Genomic DNA, 24,347 nt, shown 5'->3' on the forward strand with positions numbered 1-24,347 from the left:
GGGGAGACCCACTGGATGGGGACAGAGGCCCCATGTAGGAGGGAAGCATCATTTCTCCTGGGCCTCTCTACGCTCTCTGAAAAAGAAAAGAGGACCCTTCACCAAGTGAGGCCTTCTCTGCCTGACTTCTATTTCACAATCTAGAAGCAGATTGCTGCCTCACAGCCATCACCCCACCATAGGTGCTTCCTCTTAATCACGGAAGGAGGCAGGGTTTTTTCACCACAGAACAGAGGCCCATTCTCCCCAGCACACACATTTGCACAGAGAGAGGGTCCTCAGGCCGCCATGATGTTGGTCCCTGCCTCCGGGCCCCACCTGCCTCCTTACCTGCTGCTGGCTCTGCTGTTGGGACTCACAGGTAAGCACTGCCTTGGGGTACAACCCCCTCTTCCTGATCCCACAACACCTCCCATGTCCCTGGACATCAAGGGCTTGCAGGTAACCAGAGGTGTGCTACCCAGGGCTGCCACAGAAGACCAAGGACTGGGTGTCATCTGAGAGCAGGAAGTCGGGGATCTGAGCATTTCCTCTATGCATCCATCACCTACAGCTTGTTACCAGAGGCATCCAGACAGTGGAGGCTTCAATCTGCCACAAGGACAAGTTTGTAGGTATTAAATGATCTAATTCTCACAACACCCCTGCCTGATAGCTAGGACTGTACTCCCGATTGGCAGATGGAGAAACTCAGGCAGAGAGTGGAACTGGCCCAGTGTCACCTACCTAAGTCAGTACAGCTGCCGGGATTCACGTCCAGGCCACCCCGCTCCACGGTTCATTCTTTTCACCGTGTTATGCTGCTCGGCTTCTCGGTGGAGGCTAACTAAACAAACATCAGAAAATACAGAGAGGGAAACAGAAGAAGAGGCATCACTTAGCACACTCCGAGGTCTCCAGAGTTCCAGTTCTGCTGTGTGTCCTCCCAAACTTTGGTTAACGATGTGCTGGATGTTTCCTATGCGCCATATATTTTGCTGAGTTTTTAACCTGTATTACAATTTCATTTGATCCTCAAAATGATCTATATACTAGCTGCTAGGCTACACTTAATACATACCTGGGAATGCACTTGTGTGTGTGTGCGTGTGTGTGTCTGTGTGTGTGTGTGTCTGTGTGTACACATAGGAGTACCTGAGAAAGGGTACGCACAAGTGAATATGCAAACATATGGGATATTTGACAACACTCTCCTTCTTGTTCTCTTCACATCGCATCCACTCTATGTGCAATGCACACTGAGGGGCGCCTGGGTGGCTCAGTCGGTTAAGCGTCCGACTTCGGGTCAGGTCACGATCTCGCGTTCCGTGAGTTGGAGCCCCGCGTCGGGCTCTGGGCTGACGGCTCGGAGCCTGGAGCCTGCTTCGGATTCTGTGTCTCCCTCTCTCTCTGTCCCTCCCCCGTTCATGCTCTGTCTCTCTGTCTCAAAAATAAATAAACGTAAAAAAAAAATTAAAAAAAAAAAGAAATGCACACTGAACAGGTGTTTGGTTCCCTGTCTCTCAGCTACTCACCCCCTTTTTCTACTTCTCTAAACTAACTGCTCACTCACCACCAGGTATTGGGACAAGCAAACTTCCCTCTAGGTAAAATGAGGAGAAATTTGTGCATTACTACCTTGAAGGTCCTCCTCCATGCTGGACCGGGGTGGGGAGGAAAAAAGGGGGTAGAGTATGTGGGGACTCCTGCCTGTATGATCTGCACCTGCAATTCTATTCATATTCACATCCTGATCCCAATCATCTAGTGTCAGCTGACGCCTACATGCCTCAAGAAATCTCATGTGTAAATAACTTTCCAATTTCCTGAGCACTCACCACGTGCAACACCCACTTGGAAATGCACGCGTCTGTTATGTCCTGTGATCTTTGTATCCAAGGTAGACACTACGTCCCCCCTAGCTCGCAGACAAAAAAGGAGGCACAGAAAAGTCCAAGGTCACTCGGTGGTGAATGGCAGGGTGGTGATTTGCACTCAGGCAGTCTGATTCTAGATCTCACAGGCTTAACCATGGCTCTTCTCAAACCCTACGGCCCCACTTCCATCCCCATGAGGTTTCTGCAGATCTGCCAATGGGTGGAGGGAAGGGTAGGATGTGGGGAAGACAGAGCATTTGTGGTTTGCTTCTCTCCGGCACTTTCCCCCAAGTCTTCTTCATGGGAAACCCAGATTCTGATATATTTTTCCGAGAAATTCTCCACTGAAAATAGATGGCAGGGTCTCAGAAAGGGGTTATACTGGGCAATTCACACATGACCCAAATATTTACTGGATAATTCCTAGGTGCCAAGAGCTGTCACATGAGCTTAGGGCATACTGGTTATTAAAAGAGGGAAAGCAGGGGCGCCTGGGTGGCTCAGTCGGTTGAGCATCCGACTTCGGCTCAGGTCATGATCTCGCGGTCTGTGAGTTTGAGCCCCGCGTCGGGCTCTGTGCTGACAGCTCAGAGCCTGGAGCGTGTTTCAGATTCTGTGTCTCCCTCTCTCTCTGACCCTCCCCCGTTCATGCTCTGTCTCTCTCTGTCTCAAAGATAAATAAACGTTAAAAAAAAAAATTTAAAAGAGGGAAAGCAGTGGCCCTCACGGAAGTTGTATTGTAGTGGAGAAATGGAAAAGAAACAACAGACATACCAAATAAGTAAATCACATAGTATACTAGCAAGTGATGAGTGTTAAGGAAAAACATGACAGTACAGCTGGAGAAGACAATGAGAGACTCTTCAGGGTGGGATGTATTTAAAGAGGTAGCCTGGGTGGGCATCACTGAACGGGGAGTTTAGAGCAAAGATTACAAGAAGTTGGGGTGTGAGCCATGTGATCTTCTGGGGGAAGAGCCTTCCCGAACAGCACGGGAACAGCAGGAGAGTAGAATCCTCCTGTTCTGTTCAAGGGTTTGGGCTTTCACTCTGAGTACAATGGTTGCCACTGCAAGGTTCTGAAGACAGAAATGACATGATCCACCATGAGTTTTAACTTATGCTAGCATTTGGTTCAGATTAGACGCCATAGGGCACAGACAGAAGCGACTAGAGCATTCAAGAGTTCGTCGTGTTCGTGCAAACAAGGAAAAGCATTTTGCACCCAGACAGCAGCCAGGAGAGGAGGGGGAAAGAGGTCAGATTGTGGGTACAGACAGAAGGGGAGACAACAGGATCTCCTGATGCATAGGATTTGGGGTGGAAAGAGAGGTTGGTTCCCAAGGGCTTGGACCGGAGCATCTCGGAGAATAAGGTGCCTCATCTGAGATGTACAAGGATGTGGGGGAAAACCGAGGAGTTCAGTTGGGGACAGTGTTAACAGTGAGAGGTTTGCTTCCATCTAAGAAAGAAGTTGAGTCTTGGCTGGACATACAAATCCAGAGAGAAGGAGCAAGGCCTGGCCCCATGATGGAAATATGAGAATTATAAACACACAGATGGCAGAGTCGACACGTTTCCTTGGCTCCTCTTGACGCTCTGATCCCTCTCACCTCTGCCCTCCCTTGTTTTCTCCATGTCTCCCTCCCATATGCAGTCCTACTTCTTCCCATTTTTGTTTAGCAGTTCAGCTTCATGGCCCCAATCTCCTTCTCCAGACTCACAAACCAAAGTACCCGATCTTCCTGGCACACCCAAGACTTGCCGGTAATAGCATGGTCTCTCCTTAGGAGACACGTTTAGTTGCAAATACCGCTAACTGCCAGAGTTTTCCCAGCTCACACGCTGCAAGAACGAACCACAAATTTTCTCCCCGAGGAGTAGCTGAGAAATAAACAGAACACAGGATGTAAGTGTGGTGTCGCAGCAACCTGCTCCTCTGATTTATATCCTGCTGAAGTTTTTAGGACATCTCAAGTAAGAAGGAACGATTGTGTATTTCTCTAGGTCTCCAGCCACCAGATTGTCACGGAGGCGGTGAAATCCAGCTGCATAATCTGGCCCCTGAAGTTCAGTGTTGGCCCCAAACGTGACTGGTGTCCCTTCAAGGCATAACTCATTGTCCAGACACAGCTGACCGCCCACAACTCTGTTCAGAACATGAGTTTGAAGCCTGCTGTTGCCCTTGCTTTAGCTACTCCCGTGGTTCTATCTCCCCCTTCAAGGGCAATTTTCTCAAATCTACCAGCCCCTAGAACAACACATTTTCTCTTTCCTTGAGTCATTTAGTCCAATTCAAAGGCACTACATGGGGTGATCCCCTTATTTCAGTACGTATTTCTTATTGTGCTAAAATATACATAACATAAAATCTGTATCACATCAATCGTTTTTAAGGATACAATTCACTGGTATTCACATAGTTGTGAAGCCAGTAGCACTGTACCTTTCAGGAATTTATTCAACATCCTAAGCAGATACTCTGCACCCATTAAGCAAGAATTCCCCACACCTCCTTCCTCCACAGCCACCAGTAACTTCTATCTTACTTCCTTGTGTCTATGAAGCTGTTTCTTCTAGATACTTCACGTAAGCGGAATCAAGTATTTGTCCTCGTCTCTGGCATATTTCACTTAGAATGATATTTTCGAGGTTCATCCAATTAGGGAACATATCAGGTGGCCATTCTTAATAAGGCTGAATAACATTCCATTGTATGTGTCTACATCAACATTTTGTTTATCCAACCATTTATGCATAGATATGAATTCTTTCTGCTACCTTTCGGTTATCATGTATCATGCTGCTATAAACACGGATGTACAAGTATCTCAGTACGTACTTTTAATTCGGGGGTATTTACCTAAGAGTGGAATTGGTTGATCCTGTGGTAAATTCTACATGAACACGAACACTGTTTCCAGAGTGGCTACACCATTATATATTCCTACCCATGACATACAAGAGTTGCAATTTCTCCATAGCTTACTCAATCTTTATTTTCTGAAGTTTAATTTTCTTGTATTCATTTTGGTGTTTCTTTCTTTTGTTTTGTTTTTGATAAAAGCTATTCAAAGGGATTGTGGTTTTGATTTTCATTTTTCTAATGACAAGTGATGTTGAGCATCTTTTCATGGGTTTATTCACGGTTTGAATATCTTCTTTGGAGTAATAGCTCTTCTAGTCCTTGGGTCATTTTTTAATTGAGCTGTTTGTTATTTTGTTGTTGAGTTGTAGGAGTTCTTTACATATGTTGGTTATTAATCCTGTCTCAGACATAGGCTTTGCAAATACTTTCTCTGCTTCTGTAAGTTCTCCTTTCACTTTTGATATCGTCTATTGACTTTTGCTGTGCAAAAGTTTTTAATCTTGATAAAGTCCAAATTGTATACTATTTTATTTGTTACTTGTGTTTTTGGGGTCATACGAGGACATCATTCCCTAATCCAATATCATGAATTTTGTCTACAGGTTTTTTTCTCTGAATTTTATAGTTTTAGTTCTTACATGTATGCTGGATCAACATAGTGCTGGGTCCCTCATCCAATTTCAGTTCATTCATCTATATAGAGAAAGGTGAGGGTTCAACCCCATTCTTTGCATGTAGATATCCAGTTTTCCCAGCAACTTGTGTTGAAGAGTCTGTTCTTTCCCCTGTTGCATGATCTTGGCACTTTTGTCGAAAATCATTTGACCACGTATGTGTGGGTTTATTGCTAGGCTTTCTATTCTATTCCATTGCTCTATATCTCTATGATATTTTCAGTACCACAGGAATCTGACTATAACACTTTGTAGTAAGTTTTGGAATCAAGAAGTGTGAGTTCTCAGAGGAACTAACATGGCAGAGAAGTAGGGAGGCCCTGGGCTTTCATAGTTCTCCAAGCACACCTATATTGAGGTCAGAACACTTGGAACACCCAAGAAACTGATCCGTGCAGTGGCAGAAGGATCTCCTCAGTTGCAAGGAGACAGTGTGGCAGGTGTGAGGTATGTGGACGTGAAGTGGGTGAGAGAAAAATAGTGTTGCCATGGAGAGGAGGGCAACCCTTTCCACGGAGACAGAAAAGGGAAAGAGAGATGGGTTGAGAAAGTGCAGCATCGAATTTGCACAAGAGGAAAAGCTCTCTGGAGCATGGACTGTGGAGAAGGATGTACTGAGTGTCACAGGGATTTTTTGCAAACAGCATTTGGAGCTCAAACTCTGAGGTTTGGGAAGTGCATGACTTTCTCTGGGTGGAGGTGTGGTGTGAGCTCCTGGGGAGAAAGGATTTGGCCTGGGAGCGTAGGGATCTCCAAGGTGCGTTGGAAAAGAACATTCCCCTTCCTGGAGCACTTTTGGAAGAGAGTATGTTGCTTCTCCGAGGACCAAAGACCCTGCATGCATCAGTGAAAGGCCTTTCATTATCAATGGACAAAGATACATCCAAGGGGAATGTAACTTTTGCTGCTTTTTGCTGTGCTGCACCATAGATTTCATGCACTGTGCAGGCAGGGGACTATTTTTGAGGGACAAGGGACTCCAGATACAGTCTGGAGAGGCTCTACCCCTGGAGGACAGGACTGGATCAGCATAGTGCTGGGTCCTTTAAGACTTCAGGTTTTGAATCCCAGTCCCACACCAAAGAAAAAAAGGATTTCTATGGTGCAGGGCAATTTGAGTGCCTTCATTATTCTGTGAGGGTTGCCTGAACAGCGGGAAGTGTGAGATCCCCAGTCCTGGGATGAGATTGGGGTGGTGCCATTCCCTCCCCCCTTCTCCCCATGAGAACACAGTGGGACTTCAGAGAGCAGTGCAGCGGCCCCCAGTGGAAGCGGGACCTACTCACACAAAACCCCATCTGTCCCCACCCCGGCTCTGGGTATGACAAATGCTTATTTACTAGGGCAAGACTGACTCTGACCCAGGCAGCCAGCCTCTCCTTCACAAGATCAGCTTAGCCAGCTCCCTCCAGACACGAACTGTACTAAAGATTAAGTGCTTCAAAATGACACCTACGATTTCCAGTAGTTACTATCCGTTAAGATGGCAGAGAAGTAGGGGGACCCTGGGCTTTCATAGTTGGCTCAAACACAGCTATATTGAGGTCATGATATTGGATTAGGGAATGATTTCTTGGATATGACACCAAGTATTTCCAGTACTTTTGGAAATAGGATAAGGCTTACATTTTTCCCTTTATTTCTTTCTTCCTTTTTTCTTTTGGAGACAGCCTCATGGTTTCTTGCTTTTTTTTTTTTTTTTTTTCCATTTACTTTTCTAGCTCTTTTGTTTTTAGATAAGCCTTTTTATTTTTTTTCTTTTCTTTTTTCTTTTTTTCCCCTTTCTTTTCCTTTGGAATCAGTCTTAGTTTTTTGATTCTCCTCCCCCCCTTTTTTTTGTTTCTTTATTTTTGTCTTGTTTTCTTACCATCCCTTTTATTTTCGGAGGAGATCAGCCTTTTTGGTTTGTTTTGGTTTGTTTTCAGGATTTTTTCCCCCCTGACTTTTCCAGGCTTACTTCAACACGCAAACCAAAGCATACCTAGTTAAAGGTCTAAAGAATCCCCACTACAAGCAAGGAGGAGCTCTGCAGAAGACTTAACAGTGGGAAAGAGCAGCCAAAACACAATGTCAGAGTGCACACAGCGTATACCAGAGACATTTCATGAAGTTCTAGGCCCTGGACAGTGTATGACATATTTTGAATATAGCAGTACTCTTAGGTGCTGGACACTTTACAAGCTTTTAAAAGATGCAAAAGACAGAAAATTAGCAAAATGACAACACAGAGGAATATTCCCCAAAGAAAGTTCAAGAAGAAATCACACGCAAGGACTTGCTGGAAACAGATATAAGCAATTTCTCTGAATCAGAATTTAGAATAACAGTCATAAGACTACCAGCCGGGCTTGGAAAAAGCATAGAAGACACCAAAGAAAGCCTTGCTGCAGAGATCAGAGACCTAAAATCTAATCAGGCTGAAATAAAAAAATGCTATAACTGAGATGCAAAGCCGACCCGATACAGTCACAATGAGGACTGAAGAAGCAGAAGAGATAATAGGTGAAATAGAAGATAATTTATGGAAAATAATGAAACCAAAAAAGAGAGAAAGGAAAGGAAATCAATAAATCATGAGGGGGAGACTTAGTGAACTTAGTAATTCCATAAAGCAAGGCAATATCCCTACTCCCCAGTAGGAGTCCTAGAAGAAGAAGAAAAGAAAAGGGTTTATTTGAACAAATTATAGCTGAAAACTTCCCTAATCTGGGGGAGGAAACAGGCATTCAAGTCCAAGAGGCACAGAAAACTCACATCAAAATCGACAAAAACAGGTCAACACCTGAACAGCTCATAATGAAACTTGGAAAATGCAAAGAGAAAGAGAGAATTCTCAGAGCAGCTAGGGACTGAGGGTCCTTAACCTACAAGGGTAGACACATAAGGGTAGTAGCACACCTGTCCACTGAAACTTGGCAGGCCAGAAGGGAGTGGCAAGAAATATTCAATGTGCTCAATGGGAAAAATATGCAGCCAACAATTCTTTATACAGCAAGGCTGTCTTTCAGAACAGCAGCAGAGATAAAGACTTCCCAAGACAAACAACAACTGAAGGAGTTTGTGACCACTAAACCAGCCCTGCAAGAAATTTTAATGGGGACTCTCTGAGTGGAGGAAAAAATAAAAAAGATCAAAGCAACAAAGACGACAAAGGGCCAGAGAACATCACCAGAAACACCAACTCTACAGGTAGCACAATGGCACCAAATTTATATCTTTCAATAATGACTCTGAATGGACTAAATGCTCCAATCAAATGGATTAAAATGGGTTAAAAAAAAAAAAAACAAGTTCCATCTATATGCTGCCTAGAAGAGACTCACTGTAGACCAAAACACACCTGCAGATTTTAAGTGAGGAGGTGGAGAACCATCTGGCATGCTAATGGAGATCAAAAGAAAGCCAGAGTAGACATACTAATATCAGGCAAACTAGATTTTTAAACCAAAGACTGTAACAAGAAATGCAGAAGGGCATTGAATCCTAATTAAGGGATCTATCCATCAAAAAAAAAGTTCTAACAATTTTAAATATTTATGCCCCCAAATTGAGAGCACCCAAATAGGTAAATCAATTAATCACAAACATAAAGAAACTCATTGCTAATAATACCTTAATTGTAGGGGCTTTAATACCTCACTTACAGCAATGGACAGATCATCTAAGCAGAAAATCAAGAAGGAAACAGTAGTTTTGAATGAAACACTGGACCAGATGGACTTAACAGATATATTCAGAATATTTCATCCTAAAATCGCAAGATACACATTTTTCTTGAGAGCACGTGGAATGTTCTCCATACACTGGGTCACAAATCAGCCCTCAACAGGTACAACAAGATCATGATCATACCATGAATATTTTCAAATCATAATGCTATGAAACTTGAAATCAACCACAGAAAAAATTTGGAACGCTCTTAAATAAACTGAGATTAAAGAACATCCTACTAAAGAATGAATGGTTTAACCAGGAAATTACAGAAGAAATAAATACATGAAAGCAAATGAAAATGAAAATACAGCAGTCCAAACCATTTGGAATGAGACAATGCACTGCAATGCAGGCCTATCTCAAGAAGAAAGGTCCGAAATACACAATGTAACCTTACACATAAAGGAGACATAAAAGGAGCAGCAAATCAAACCTAACACCAGCAGAAGAAGGGAAGTAATGGAGATTAGAGCAGAAATGAATGATATAAAAGCAAACAAATAAAAAAGTAGAACAGACAGAGGCTTCTGGGTGGCTCAGACAGTTAAGTGTCTGACTTTGGCTCAGGTCATGATCTCACAGTTCGTGGGTTTGAGCCCCGTATTGGGCTCTGTGCTGACAGCTCAGAGCGTGGAGCCTGCTTCACATTCTGTGTCTCCCTCTCTCCCTCTGCCTCTCACCGGCTTGCACTCTGTTTCTCAAAAATGAATAAACATTATAAAAAAACAAATATGCAAAAAAGTAGAACTGATCATTGAAACTAAATCATTCTCTGAATGAATAAACAAAATTGGGGGCGCCTGGGTGGCTCAGTCGGTTAAGCGTCCGACTTCGGCTCAGGTCATGATCTCGCGGTCCATGAGTTCGAGCCCCGCGTCGGGCTCTGTGCTGACAGCTCAGAACCTGGAGCCTGCTTCTGATTCTGTGTCTCCCTCTCTCTCTGACCCTCCCCCCATTCATGATCTGTCTCTCTCTGTCTCAAAAATAAAGAAACGTTAAAAAAAATTTAAAAAAAAGAATAAACAAAATTGATAAATCCTTAGGTAGATTTATTAAAAAGAAAAAAAAGGGAGGCCGAAACAGATAAAATCACGAATGAAAGAAGACAGATCACAACCAAAAGCATAGAAATACAAACAATAAAAAGAGAATACTATGAAAAATTATATGCCAACAAACTGGGTAATCTGGAAAAAGTGGTTAAATTCCTAGAAGCTCAAACGCTACCAAAATAGAAATAGGAAGAAACAGAAAATTTGAACAGATCCATAACCAGCAAAGAAATTGAATCAGTTATCAAAAATCTCCCAACAAACAAGACTCCTGGGCTAGATGACTTCCCAGGGGAATTCTACCAGACATTTAAAGAAGAGTTAACACCCATTCATCTCAAAATGTTCCAAAACATAGAATGGAAGGAAAGCTTCCAAATTCATTCTACAAAGCCAATAGCTCTTATTCCAGAAACAGGCAAGACCGCACTAAAAAGGACAATGACAGGCCAAATAGCCCTGATGAACCTGGATGCAAAAGTTCTCAACAAGGTACAAGGAAACTGAATTCAAAAGTATATTAAAAGAATTATTCACCCTGCTCAAGTGGGAATTATTTTTGGGCTGCATGGCTGGTTCAATACTCACAAATCATTCACCATAATATGCCACATTAATAAAAGAAAAGATGAAAAATATATGATCCTCTCAATGGATGCAGAAAAAGCATTTGACAAAACACACATCCTTTCTTGATAAAAACCCTGAAGAAAGTAGAGAAAGAAACATACTTCAACATCATAATGGCCATATACAAGGACCCACAGCTAGTATTATTGTCAGTAGGGAAAAACTGAGAGCTTTCCCCTAAAGTCAGGAATTCGACAGGGGTGTCCACCCTCACCACTGTTATTCAACATAGTACATAATATTCAACTTCGAGCCTCATCAATAAGACAACAAAAAGAAATAAAAGACGTACAAATTGGCAAGGAAGGAGTCACGCTTTCACTCTTCTCAGAGCAACATGATACTCTATGTGGAAAATCTGAAATATACCACCAAAAATTTGCTAGAACTGATCATGAATTCAGCAAAGCCACAGAATATAAAATCAATGTACAGAAATCGGTTGCATTTCTATACACCAATAACGAAGCGGCAGAAGAGAAATCAAAGAATAAATCCCATTTACAATTGTATTTAAAAAAAAAAAAAAACATAAGGTGCCTAGGACTGAAGCTAACCAAAGAGATAAAATATCTATTTGCTGAAAACTATAGAAAGCTTATGAAAGAAATTGAAGAAGACACAAAGAAATGAAAAAACATTCCATCTTCACGGACTGGAAGAACAAATACTATCAAAATGTCTATATCGCCCAAAGCAATCTACACATTTAATGCAATTCCTATCAACATAACACTAGCATCCTTCTTAGAGCTAGACCAAACAATTCTAAAATTTGTATGATACCAGAAAAGACCCTGAATAGACAAAGTAATGTTGAAAAAGAAAACCAAAGCTGGAGGCATCACAAGTCCAGACTTCCAGCTCTATTACAAACCTGGAATCATCAAGACACTATGGTACTCCCATTAAACCAACACATGGATCAATGGAACAGAATAGAGAACACAGAAATGGACCCACAAATATATAGCTAAATAATCTTCGACAGGGGCGCCTGGGTGGCGCAGTCGGTTAAGCGTCCGACTTCAGCCAGGTCACGATCTCGCGGTCCGTGAGTTCGAGCCCCGCGTCAGGCTCTGGGCTGATGGCTCGGAGCCTGGAGCCTGTTTCCGATTCTGTGTCTCCCTCTCTCTCTGCCCCTCCCCCGTTCATGCTCTGTCTCTCTCTGTCCCAAAAATAAATAAAAACGTTGAAAAAAAAAATTAAAAAAAAAAAATAATCTTCGACAAAGCAGGATAGAATATCCAATGGAAAAAAGGCAGTCTCTTCAGCAAATGTTGCTAGGAAAACTGGAAAGCGATGCGCAAAAAAATGAACCTGGACCACTTTTAGACCATTCACAAAAATAAATTCAAAATAAATGAATAACCTAAGTGCGAGACAGAAAACCATCAAAATCTTAGAGGAGAAAACAGGCAGCAACCACTTTGATTTCAGTCACAGCAACTTCTTACTACACATGTCTCCAGACGCAAGGGAAATAAAAGCAAAAATGAACTATTGGGACGTCATCAAGATAAAAATCTTCTGCACGGTGAAGGAAATAATCAACAAAACTAAAGGGCAACAGACAGAATGTGAGAAGATATTTCCAAGTGACATATCAGATAATCTATAAAGAACTTATCAAACTCAACACCGGAAAAACAAATAGCCCAGTGAAGAAACGGGCAAAAGACATGAATAGATACTTTTCCAAAAAAAAAAAAAAAATCCAGATAGCTAACAAACACATGAAAAGATGCTAACGATCACTCATCATCAGAGAAATACAAATCAAAAACCACAACGAGGTACCAACTCACACCTGGGAAAATGGCTCAAATGCACAACACAGGAAACAACAGATGTTGGATGGATGTGGAGAAAGGGGACCATTTTTGTAGCGTTTGTAGGAATGCAAACTGGTGCAGCCATTATAGAGAACAGTATGTAGGTTCCTCAAGAAATTAAAAATAGAACTGCCCTGTGACCCAGCAATTGCACTACTAGGTATTGATACAAAGGATACAAAAATGCTGATTCAAAGGGACACATGCACCCCAATGTTTATAGCAGCGCTATCAACGATAGCCAAATTATGGAAAGAGACAAAATGTCCATCAACTGATGAATGGATAAAGAAGATGTGGTATATATGTACAATAGAATATTACTGGGTGATCAAATAGAATGACATCTTGCCATTTGCAACAGCGTGGATGGAACTAGGTGTATTATGCTAAGTAAAATAAGTCGGGCAGTGAAAGACAAATATCATATGATTTACTCATATGTGGAAATTAAGAAATAAATTCCACATTTATTGAACATAGGGAAGGGAAGGAAAAATAGGATAAAAACAGAAAGGGAGGCAACACTCAAGAGACTCTTAAATGCCGAGAACAAACTGATGATTGCTGGAGGGGTGGTGGGTGGGGAGATGGGCTAAATGGGTGAGGGCCAACAAGGAGGGCACTTGTTGGGATGAGCACTGAATGTTATATGTAAGTGATGAATCCCTGGGTTCTACTCCTGAAAACAACACTACACTGTATATTAACTAACTTGAATTTGAATAAATAAATTTTTTAAAAAAGGATGTGAGTTCTCCAACTATGGTCTGTTTAAGGATTGCTTGATGCTTGCGCTCCCTTGAGATCGTGTATGAATTTTTAAGGGCTTCTGAAATTTTGCAAAAAAAAAAAAAAAAAAAAAAAAAGGTGACTGTATTGAATCTGGAGAGCGTTTTAGGTAGTATCGATGAACTCTTCCAATCCACAAACGGTATTTGTTTTTCCATTTATTTATATCACATTTCATTTCTTTCCACAATGTTTTGTACTTTTTGGCATACAGGCCTTTGATCTCCGTGCACAAACTATTCCTATATATTTTATACTTTTTGATGTGTGCGTAGTGGAATGGTTTGCAAAATTGTTTACGACTGTTCATCAATAGCATATACAAATGCACCTGATTTTTGACTGTTGGTTTTGTATAGCACACATTAGCTGATTTCATTATTATCTCTAACAGTTTGTTTTTACATGTGGAAACTTTAGGGTTGCAACGCATGAAATCATGTCGTGTGCAAAGAGATAGTTTCACTTATTCCTTTGAAATTTGAATGTTATTTCTTTCTCTTGCCTAATTGCATTCTCTAGGATTCCATTGTGTTCAATGGAAGTGCTGAAAGCAGGCATCCTTGCCTTGTTCAGATTTCCACCATCAAAGGTGATGTCACCTATAGGTTCTTCACATATGACTTTATATTTTGTGTAAGCTTCCATCTACTCCGAGTTTTTTTTTATTGTTTTTATCATAAAAAGGTTGACTTTCGCCAAATAATTTTCTACATCAAATGATGACTATGTTATTTTTTTCATTCTATCAATGTGGCCTATCACACTGTATAATTTTCATATGTTGAATCCTTCTTACATTCCAGAAAGAAATCCCACTTGGTCATTGTGTATAATTCTTTTAATATGCTGTTGAGTTGTACTTGCTAATGTTTTGTCGAGCATTGTCGCATCAATATCCAGACAAGATACTGGTCTGTAGTTTTGTTGTAGTGCCTTTGTTGGCTTTGGTCTCAGGATAACGCTGCCCTGAGAATGAGTCTCAGGATGACCCGAAATAACTTAGGAGTCTTCCTACCGCTTTTATTTTTGGGAATACTTTGAAAAGGATTAGTGTTAAGTTTATCTTTCAGTGTTTGGAAGAATTCGCCAGTGAATCTTCATGATCATGGGCTTTTCTTTGTTGGGAAATTGTTGATTGATTCAAACTCCTTACTAGCGATATTCTATTCATTTTTCTAGTCTTCATTATTCAGTCTTGGTAAATGGTATGTGTCTAGAAATTTGTCCATTTACTCTAGGTTTTCCAATTTATCGGTGTACAATTGTTCGATGTACTCTTTTAGAATCCTGTGCATTTATAGAAAAATACTTAATAATGTCTTTCTCTTATATCTGATTTCAGTTCATGAAATCTTCTCAATCTCTCTCTGTTACTCAATCTAGCTAAAGTTTTGTCAACTATGTTGGTTTCTGAAGAGCTACTCTTGGGTTTACTGATTTTCTCTGTTGTTCATGTATTCACAATTTACTTATCTCTACATTAGTCCTTTTTATTTCCTTCATTCTGCTTGCTTTGTGTTAATTCTTCTTCTTTTTCTGATTTATTAAGCTGTATACTTGTTAATGACTTGTGATCTTTCCTCTCTTCAACTGTCGGCATTACAAATATAAATTTCCCTCCATGGTTGCTTTCAGTGCAGAGTGTAGGTTTTGGCATGTTGTATTTCCATTTCCATTCATCTCAAGGTGTTCTCTAATTTCCCTAAGAGTGTGTTCTTGTATTTCAATACATTGGAGAAGATTCAACTTCACTTCTGTTGTTGATTTCTAGTTTTATTTCACAACTCTCACCAGTTCACTGCTTGAAAAGCCCTTCTTCCAGATTGCAGTATGGTGCCTTCTCAGCCTGTATAATTTGGACTAATACAAAGGGTTTGTTTGTTTGTTTGTTTGTTTTGTTTCGTTTCATTTTTTATGGTAACTGGTTTCTGTAACAATCTGGGGAGACATGTGTGGGAGACAGGACAATGGCTTCTCCAAGATGACCACATCTTAATATACATAAAATGTGAATATTTTTCTTTATTCAGCCAAAGAAATTTTGCCAAAATGATTAGGTTAGACTCTTGACATGAGGAGATTATCCCAGATTATCACCGTGGCCCCATTTTATTCATAAGAGTCCTTATAAGAAGGGGGCAGGAAAGTCAAAGTTAGAGAATGACAAGTAACAATACAAGCAAAAATTTGGAATGATAGAAAATTGGGAAGATGAAAAGAATTGTGGGCAGCTTCTAGAATTTGGATGGCAAGGAACAACATCCAGAAGAAATACAGCTCAGCTGCCCTTTGTGCTGAGCCCAGCAACACCAATTTTGGACTCTTAATCTCCAGAATAACAAAATCGTACCTTTATGCAGTTTTCAGGCACTACATTTTTAATCATTTGTTTCACTGCGTTAGGAAATATTTTAATATAATATGATTGCTTTCTAGTAAAAAAAACCTAGGTATTTTAAACACTCCTTTACCTTTCATTTAGCTAGCTACATGTTTATTATGTGTTGGCAGCTCTTCCCATCACTGTCTCTCACATATCCAGATTGATGGATAAGACCCCCACCTGTACATGTGCTTGTGGAAGAGAGAAGTTGATCCAGAGAGGTTCCAGAAGCTAAACCCACAGCCCAGAAACTACATCCATCACTTCCGCTCACACACAATGGTCTAAAGAAGTCTCACGGCCCCACTGAATGCAAGGGACCAGAGAGTGTAACACCCCAAGGGGCCAGAACACAGACAAGCGGGATCATTTGGCGAAGCACGACGCTTTCAGAGAGGGCTGGGGCCATCCGCCTGCGTGTGCCACATCACTGAATCTCTCTCTGTTTTGCTTTCCTCGTCTGTAACAGGGTCTCGTGTGACAGGCTCGTCGCGAGGGCTACATGCCATGCACGCACAGCGTGCTGACCTCACGGTGTGCACTCAGTGAAGGCTGTTGTGGATAAACACTTGCGTGGACGGACAGGATCGCACAAGGATGCTAAATAGCTGTTTTGTTCTCCCCCCAGGTGTGGCAGGTGAGGCGGAACTGCAGGTGATCCAGCCCGAGAAGTCGGTGTCTGTGGCGGCCGGACAGACGGCCACTCTTCACTGCACCGTGACCTCCCTGCAGCCCTCTGGGAAGGTCGAGTGGTTCAGGGGCACAGGGCCAGGCCGGGAGTTAATCTTCAGTTTCAGAGGAGACCCTCACTCCCCTCGAGTAACAAATGTTACAGACGCCACAAGGAGAAACAACCTGGACTTTTCCATCCGCATCAGTAACATCACCCCAGAAGACACGGGAACCTACTACTGTGTGAAGTTCCAGAAAGGGAACCCCGACGTGGAGTTTAAGTCTGGACCAGGCACCCAGGTCACCGTGAGCGGTGAGTATCGCTCCGTCCCCTGGTTCTGACAAGTCAATAAGAATGCCCTCCACTGTCTGAGCAGCAGATAAGGATCAGGTGCTGTTATGGGTGCCCCTGAATCAGCCCCTTCCACAGATCACGAAAGTTGAGGCCTGGAGAGGCCTTGCTATTTGCTGAAGACACCACGGCTGATAAACGGTGGGAAAATCTGGAACCGCAGTCTGCAGGTTCCCAGCTCTTCCTTTTTTCAATCCTGACCAGCCCTCTGGTTCCCAGGATGAGAGACTGAAAGTCTGGGAGACATGCTAGTCACAAGGCCCATCCTCACATCTGCCTCCAAATAGCACTCATGTCGATGTGTCCAGAATCCTCCACACTCGGCATTTACTAAGCACCTGCTATGCGCAAGCTCTGTTCTGGGTACTGTAGGAGGAGGAGGTGGAGACCGAGAGTGACACCCACCAGAAATGTCCTTCCTGTGCCCAGATTGGTGGGAAGTCCCCTGGCAGAGAAGACAAGGGGGACTTTGAACTTAGGCTGGAATTGCACGCGGGCCCTGCCCCAGACTCAGTCTCCGACACCGCCCTCCCAACACTATCAGCAGGGCTAAAACATAACCCATGCGAGGGTTCTGCACAGTGTCACATACCTGTCGTTGCTGAGGATGACCAGAGTCATGCTTACTGCTCGTAAATGCTCCTCTTGTAGCCAAACCCTCTCCCCCCGTGGTGTCGGGCCCCACGGCCAGGGCCACACCTGAGCAGACTGTGAGCTTCACCTGCGAGTCCCACGGCTTCTCCCCCAGAAACGTCACCCTGAAATGGTTCAAAAACGGGAATGAGCTGGCAGCCTCCCAGACCACCGTGGACCCAGAGGGAGACAGCGCTTCCTACAGCATCTCCAGCACAGCCAGGCTGCCGCTGGCCCCGGGGGACGTTCGCTCCCAGGTCATCTGCGAGGTGGCCCATGTGACCCTGCAGGGGGGCCCTCCTCTTCGTGGGACCGCCAACTTGTCCGAGACCCTCCGAGGTAGATGCCCGTCACCCCCGGCCCAAGCCCAGCTCCGGCCCTCAAGCCTCCCAGCCTGCCCCTCCCCCACTCCATGCTCCCAGCCTTCCATCCCCTGGAACCTGCCTCCTGACAGACCCTCCCAACCACCGGGCACCCAGGGGTACCGTCACCTCCTCCTGTTTTAACGGCAGTTCCGGGTGAACACCTACCGTGCTAGGTAGTTCGATTTACTTTCCCATAGCCACTCCAATTATTGAGCACCTACTGTAATCCAGCCACTGTGTGCTCGGTGATTTCATGGATTTTGCTAGTTATTCGATTCCAAATGCATGCTGGGGGCTCGATTTCACTCATCATTACCCTAATAGGAGCTACCAGTCCTTGAGCACCTACTGTGTACTGGGCACTGTGCTTAGGGATTTCACTCACATGCAAAGACTACCCTCAGTGTTTGAGCACCAGCTGTATGCCTAGCACTGATCTGGGTGATTCCCTTGCTGCGTGGGGGGGGCTAAGTTCTCGACCCCCTCCCCGGTGACGTGTCTGTTCCATGAGGTCAGAGCTTCTGCTCTGTGCTGTTTCAGTTCCACCCACCTTGGAGGTTGCCCAGCAACCCATGACAGGGGACCAGGTGAAGGTCATTTGCCAAGTGAAGAAGTTCTACCCCCAGCGCCTACAGCTGACCTGGTTGGAGAACGGACACGTGTCCCGAACAGAAATGGCCTCAATGGCCTCGAACCTCATAGAGAACAAGGATGGGACCTTTAACTGGACGAACTGGCTCCTGGTGAATTTATCCGCCCACAGGGAAGATGTGGTTTTCACCTGCCAGGTGCAGCAAGACGGGCAGCCCGTGGTCACCAAAACCCATACCCTTGTGGTCTCTGCCCACCAGAAGGACCAGGAAGCCCATACGACCCACGGTGAGTCCGAGATGCCAACTGACCTGGCACTTTAAATTCTATCTTTTCTTTTTTTATGTGAAAAGCAGTCTTTCATGCCTATTATAGAATAATCTAGAGGTCTACAGACATAAAGTAGAATTTTGATATGAGCTTCCCTCCCCAAAGCTCATGCTCCAAGAGTGACCACTGTTAAGATTTTGGTACATAGCTTTTTAGATCTTTTGACATAAACATGCATTAGAGAAGGAAACAACAGAGGGAGGGAGATGATCTTGTCGCTAGCATCTTGCCTCCTGCACCTTCACCTGACAGTAATTATGTCACCACGCCAGGCCAGCCACCTCCTCCTTCTGTTTGTTCTCACCTGGGCTTCATATCGATCCTTCTTACACCCTTCTAACCCCTTCTCAGCAAAGGTCTGCACTTGCCACTCTGAAATTCTGGACGGGAACCCTGAGGACAGAGTGTTGAGTCTCGACCAGGCTCCCAGGTGACCATGGGTGCTCACAGCACAAACCACCTTTGTCCCCTGCTTTGGGACAACAGGCCAGCAATAATCATGATTACTCACTGCACGTTTACTTTATGCCAATTCCAGTTCATTTCTGATCTGCTACAACCACCCTGGGAGCTTGGAAGTTTACGGGACCAACTCAGGGAGCAATGGGGGACAGATGGAGAAGATGTCCTGCCCTTAGTCCAGGTGATGGGCTAAACCAATCAAGAGAAACCTGAGTCCCCGAGGACAGGGACCACCAGCCTATAAGACAAGCGTGTTAGAGATAACAGCTGGGCATTGTCCCAAAGACCTACAGGTCCCCTTTCTATGACCAAATTGTATCTTTTCTCGCTCTTATAATATATGGAGGAGTTTCAGCCATGTTACCAGGAGTCTTTGTTCCAGAAGACCTTTCAAAGGCCCATTCCCTTCTAACATACCCCATGACACTGTCCTCATTGCTGGGTCAACACTGGGTCACCGAGTGTCCATGACCCTGCCTGCCAACTAGGAGAGGAGAGATAGGAAGGGGAGAACAACTTCTCTTAACACTAGAGGTCCTGCCTAACTGCGTCCACTAATGACTCAGTCATGGATGCACATCCAGTTGCAAATGGAGTCCATAATTGTGTGGTCATGTGATTAATGACTTTTGTTTTTCAACACAGCCAGTACCATTACATACTTTGTAAAATTAACAGTAATTTCCCACTATCAGCTAAAATGGAACCTATATTCGGATTTTCCAAAATTTCTTCGAAAACTTTATTCTGTGTACCAAATTTGGTTTTATTTCATCTCGAAATGCTTGCAAAAACTTTCCTGTGAAACCACATGGGACTCCACAATTCCTTTATATATATATATATATATATATATATATATATATATATATACAGAGAGAGAGTATGAATAGCTAGGGCTATTCAAATTCTTCACTTTATATTGGATGCTTGTGGATGCTTGAGGAAGCTGGTCCATTTTCTTGAGTTGTCCAATTTCTACCCACAGAGTTCTCATCATATTACCTTTGTATCCTTTTGATGTCTGTAGGGTCTGTAGTGATATCATATTTCTTTCCTGATATCGGAACTATTTCCCTTTTATTTCATTGTCAGAATTACTACAAGTTTTTCCATTTTATTGATCTTTTCCACAAACTCTTTTGTTTTGGTGATTTCCTCTATGGTGTATTTTCAATTTCATTGTTTTTTCTCCTCTTTTTTTTCCCCATTCTGCTTGACTGGGGTTTATTTTGCTCCTCCTCATTTTTTGAAATGGGAGCTAGGATGATTGATACTAGTCTGTCTTTGTTTGAATGCCACACCTGGACTTCCTTCTGCACTTGGGGAGTCAGGAGTGTGGAGCCAGGATACCTGGGGCTGTGTTCTTCCAGACTGCAGGCATCTAGACTGCCTGACTTCGTCTTCCACCTTTCAGAGTCCTCCTATTCTTGGACCTCATATGATTTCCAGGGGTCAGTCTTATACGGAACCAGGAAGGCAGGAAGAGGCAAATCAACACCACCTCTTCTGGACTGGCCTGGGTTAGGTTTTTAGTCTTTGGCCTTGCACTAGAACTCATACTAGGGCTGTTAACTTCTGGTGCTTCCAGTGTGCCTGAACTAGCAAACTTGCTTGTGTGCTAAGACCGGAAATGGACATTAGGGTTGTCTGGGCTGGAGAGCTGGATGCCTATGTGACCCTGCTGCACCAGGATGCCACAGCCTCCCCTGGGCATCCCAGGGCTCCAGTCACTGCGATAATTGGCCCAACGGGTTGGAATAAGAATGCACATCTTTCGGTTCACGTTTATGGTATTGAGGTATTTTATAACACTTCTAGTTTAAGACACCTCTGTTCTCTCAGTATAGCATCACCGGGTATGTTAAAGGGGTTGGTTGGCCGGTTTGGGCATTTGGAGGAGAGAGGTTCTGAGTCCTCTGATCTTTCTGTTCTTCTTTCAGGATGCCACGTGTGCCTGTCCCATTTTTCCTTCTTCCCTTCACCACTCAACTTTGAAACAGCACCTCTTGAATCTCGTTTGTCTTTCCCCCGAAGTTATGCATTTTAAATCATGCCTGCCCCCTTTATGCACATCTATCTTTTTAAATTTCCCTGACTCCCTGCATCAGGTTCCTATTGCTGCTGTAATCATTAGCACACGCTTAGTGGCTTCAAACAACACAATTTTTTTCTTCCACTTCTAGAGGCAGAAAGTCTACAATGAGTTGGCAGGGCTGCATTCCATCTGGGGGAGCAGGGGGACAGTCTGTGTCCTTGCTGTTCCAGCTCCTAGGGTCCCGTTCCGGACTACCCTCTGCTGCGGTCAATATGCCTCCTGCTCCCACTCTCCTGCCTCCCTCCTTCACTTGTAAAGGTCTCTGTGATTCCGTTGGCTCACTCCGATAGTCCAAGATAATGACCCACTCAAGACCATAGCTGGTTACCACACAGTCTACCTTGCCATGTCAGGGACCACAGACTCTGGGGAACCGGGGCCAACCATCTTAAGTCAGGCATACTTTGAAACTATTTTCTGTGATCTGTGTCCTGATGTGCAGGACACATTTCCAATATTTTCTCATTGAAGTTGGATTTAATATTGGCAGCAGGATTTCTAAAAAACTCTCAGGCATCTTGTATAACTGCCCTTGTCTTCTTCACCTGCCCTTTCCTATGGCTGGTGAGGGTGGGAGGGCAGCAGTGTAAGCTATTGTGCCTTCAGATTGTGTGATATTTCCCTTTTGTCTCCCAGACATTTTGGAGTTTGGCCATTGCTCTTCAAGGACTTCTGAAAGCCAGGTTTCCATAGAATTTTCTGTCCTTTTATTGTTTTTTCTTTGGGTTCAGAAGCTGTATTCAGAGATGAGTAGCTAAGCTGCTGCCTTGTCCTCAGCAGACACAAGTGCCCTGAGGGCTTTGAATGCCTTGGCCCCAAAGGCCCTATCCCACATCAGTACTTGTCTCCCGTATTTCCCCATCACGGCCCTGTTCTAGCAGAGCAGTATACTGAAGCTGAGAATTCAATCCTCTTTGTAGCACCAATATTCTTATAATTATGTTGGACCCAATTATGTCCTCAGCTTTTTCTGCTCTCGGGATCTAATAGGTGGGAGTCTACAATGTTGCCCAAAAGTCCTCTTTCACATATGACCTATCATGAGAGATCAACCAGTCTGAGTTCTGCATTGTCTTTCCCTGAAGGGTTGATGCTCAGCAACACTCATCCACCCAAGAGTTCTTATAATTCCCAACCGATTTCCAGATTACCAGGTTACCCCCGACCTCTACTTACTCCATCCCAGGTCACCACTGTGAGCTTTTAGCAGTGACAATAGCAGGGAAAGCTGGGACCTTCCCCTGTTCTTCTGCCCACAAGACAGGGGACCTCTTGGCCAGCCAGCTGATTGAGACCCAGGTCGGTATCTGCACATTAGAGCTGGGTTTCCAGACCCCTCCCAGACAAACTCCACAGGTCAACTGTATTGTGAAGCAAACTCTAACATCATAGGAGAAGGGAGAAACCTCACTGTGGTGTGGTGCCCATTCACAGATATGAGTTAGAGAAGGAGGAAAGACTGGCAAAAGGAGATATTGAACACAATGCAGCACAGAAAAGTCATACTTGCACAGAGAACAGGCGAACTGGATGCTATTTTTGCCTTATTTTAAATGGTGCGGAGGGGAAAAACCTCTGTACCTGAACTTCCTCCAGTCCTCTGCTGCACGCTGCCCTCTAGAGCAGGTGCAAACATGGGCAATGCAGCTTTTTCAACTGAGAAAAAATTCCAGAGGGCCACCCAGCTGAGACCTGCCGTCCCCCAACACACCAGGGGTAAAAATGGTGGGTCTTTGCTCCTTCCTCTAAGATTATTCCATATATTTCGAAAACGTATTTGAATTTCTTGATGTAAATCTAAGAGCAAAATCCAGTCACTGTAAAAAGGCAAAGAATCTGAAGTTATGCATGCAGACCCAATGATCTACGTGCAAAAGAACAATGTCATTACCTGATGTTGGTACTGGGGTCCAGGGGCGCGGGATGGTGTTTGAAGCCCCTCCCAGGTTTAGACCCCATTTCCTTTCCTAACCAGGGTGTTCTCCAGCCAGCAGGTCTTGTGAGGTCAGGCCACCCCGAGGGCTCCCTCAGCACAAGAACATGGGGTCGTCGAGGCTCGCGTGTGGAACAAAGAAGGGCAGACTTGCACCTTGCTCACCTTGACACTGTCCTTCCTCTACTTGAGGCCAGGCTGACATTCGTTCCTATGACCCTGAGAGGTTGGACTGTCCTAGTCCAAACACAAGGTCTCAGATTCATCCTAAGGACAGCAGAGTCCCACTCATCTTGTGACCCTCAGTAAATTATGAGCCTGTTCCTTCCTCAGAAGAGAGTGTCAGACCTGCCCCATTGGGTGTGGGGAACAAGTCAGCAAACCTCACTTACATGTTACTGAGTGCTCATGTCTCCAGCCCTTCCCTCAGGAAGGACACCCAGTAGCCTGAGCAGAGGTGAGCAAGATGAGGTACTTCTTATCCTGAATTCTGCCTCGGGGCTCTCACAGGGGAAATTCATGAGCTTCAGAGCATAGATGGATGCAGGTTCCCTCAGATGGAGTAAGTCGAGGCCCCTGGGAGTGGACTCCTGGATCCCTCTCTGATGCTGCCTCCTGTCCCTTCATTTCCAGATCGAGAACTGTCCACTCCACTCCTGGTGGCTCTCTTCCTGGGCCCCAAGCTGCTGCTGCTCGTCTCTGTCTCTGCCATCTATGGCCACAGGAAGCAATGGATTCACTGGTGAGATATGGACAAGGAGGGCAGGGCCAGGTCAGTCCCAGAAGGAGCCAGGTCAGTGGAAGGGGCAGCCCGCAGGTCACACAGGGTCAGCGCCCACCTGGAATAAAGAGCAGGTGACGCACCTCCCTTCATATCCTCTGGAGCCTCAGGGATCCCTCTGGGAGGTTCCCAACTCCCAGGATGACTATTGGGTCCTGTAAGAGGTGGATGGGGTCAAGGGCTATGAAAGGATGTACAGAGAGACCTACAGCTTCTGGGAAGGGAGTGGGCTAAGTGAGCAACACCTGGGTGGGAAACCCCACAGAAACCATCTCTAGATTATTTGGGCGCAAGGTGTCCACATTTAGAGGAATGCTGACAGG

General features: G+C 44.2%; 1 protein-coding gene across 3 annotated transcripts in view; it reads left to right on the plus strand.

The window, feature by feature from the left end:
* Positions 1-230: 230 nt before the first annotated feature.
* Positions 231-24,347, plus strand: part of LOC132666094 (signal-regulatory protein beta-1-like) — a 30,527-nt gene continuing 6,410 nt past the window's right edge. Inside the window, exons 1-6 of one of the 3 annotated variants that reach the window (XM_081795318.1) lie at positions 271-361; positions 15,936-16,265; positions 16,436-16,792; positions 17,483-17,803; positions 18,370-18,708; positions 23,877-23,985. In XM_081795318.1, the coding sequence (XP_081651444.1) occupies positions 16,118-16,265; positions 16,436-16,792; positions 17,483-17,803; positions 18,370-18,708; positions 23,877-23,985 (1,274 nt within the window). In that variant the 5' untranslated portion in view covers positions 271-361; positions 15,936-16,117. Of the gene's footprint in view, positions 362-464; positions 611-15,935; positions 16,266-16,435; positions 16,793-17,482; positions 17,804-18,369; positions 18,709-23,876; positions 23,986-24,347 lie in introns of all 3 variants that reach the window. The other 2 variants (XM_081795319.1, XM_078444188.2) reach the window with 2 other exon arrangements.

The sequence above is a fragment of the Panthera onca genome, chromosome A3, assembly GCF_046562875.1.
Source record: "Panthera onca isolate mPanOnc1 chromosome A3, mPanOnc1 haplotype 2, whole genome shotgun sequence".
Taxonomy (NCBI): domain Eukaryota; kingdom Metazoa; phylum Chordata; class Mammalia; order Carnivora; family Felidae; genus Panthera; species Panthera onca.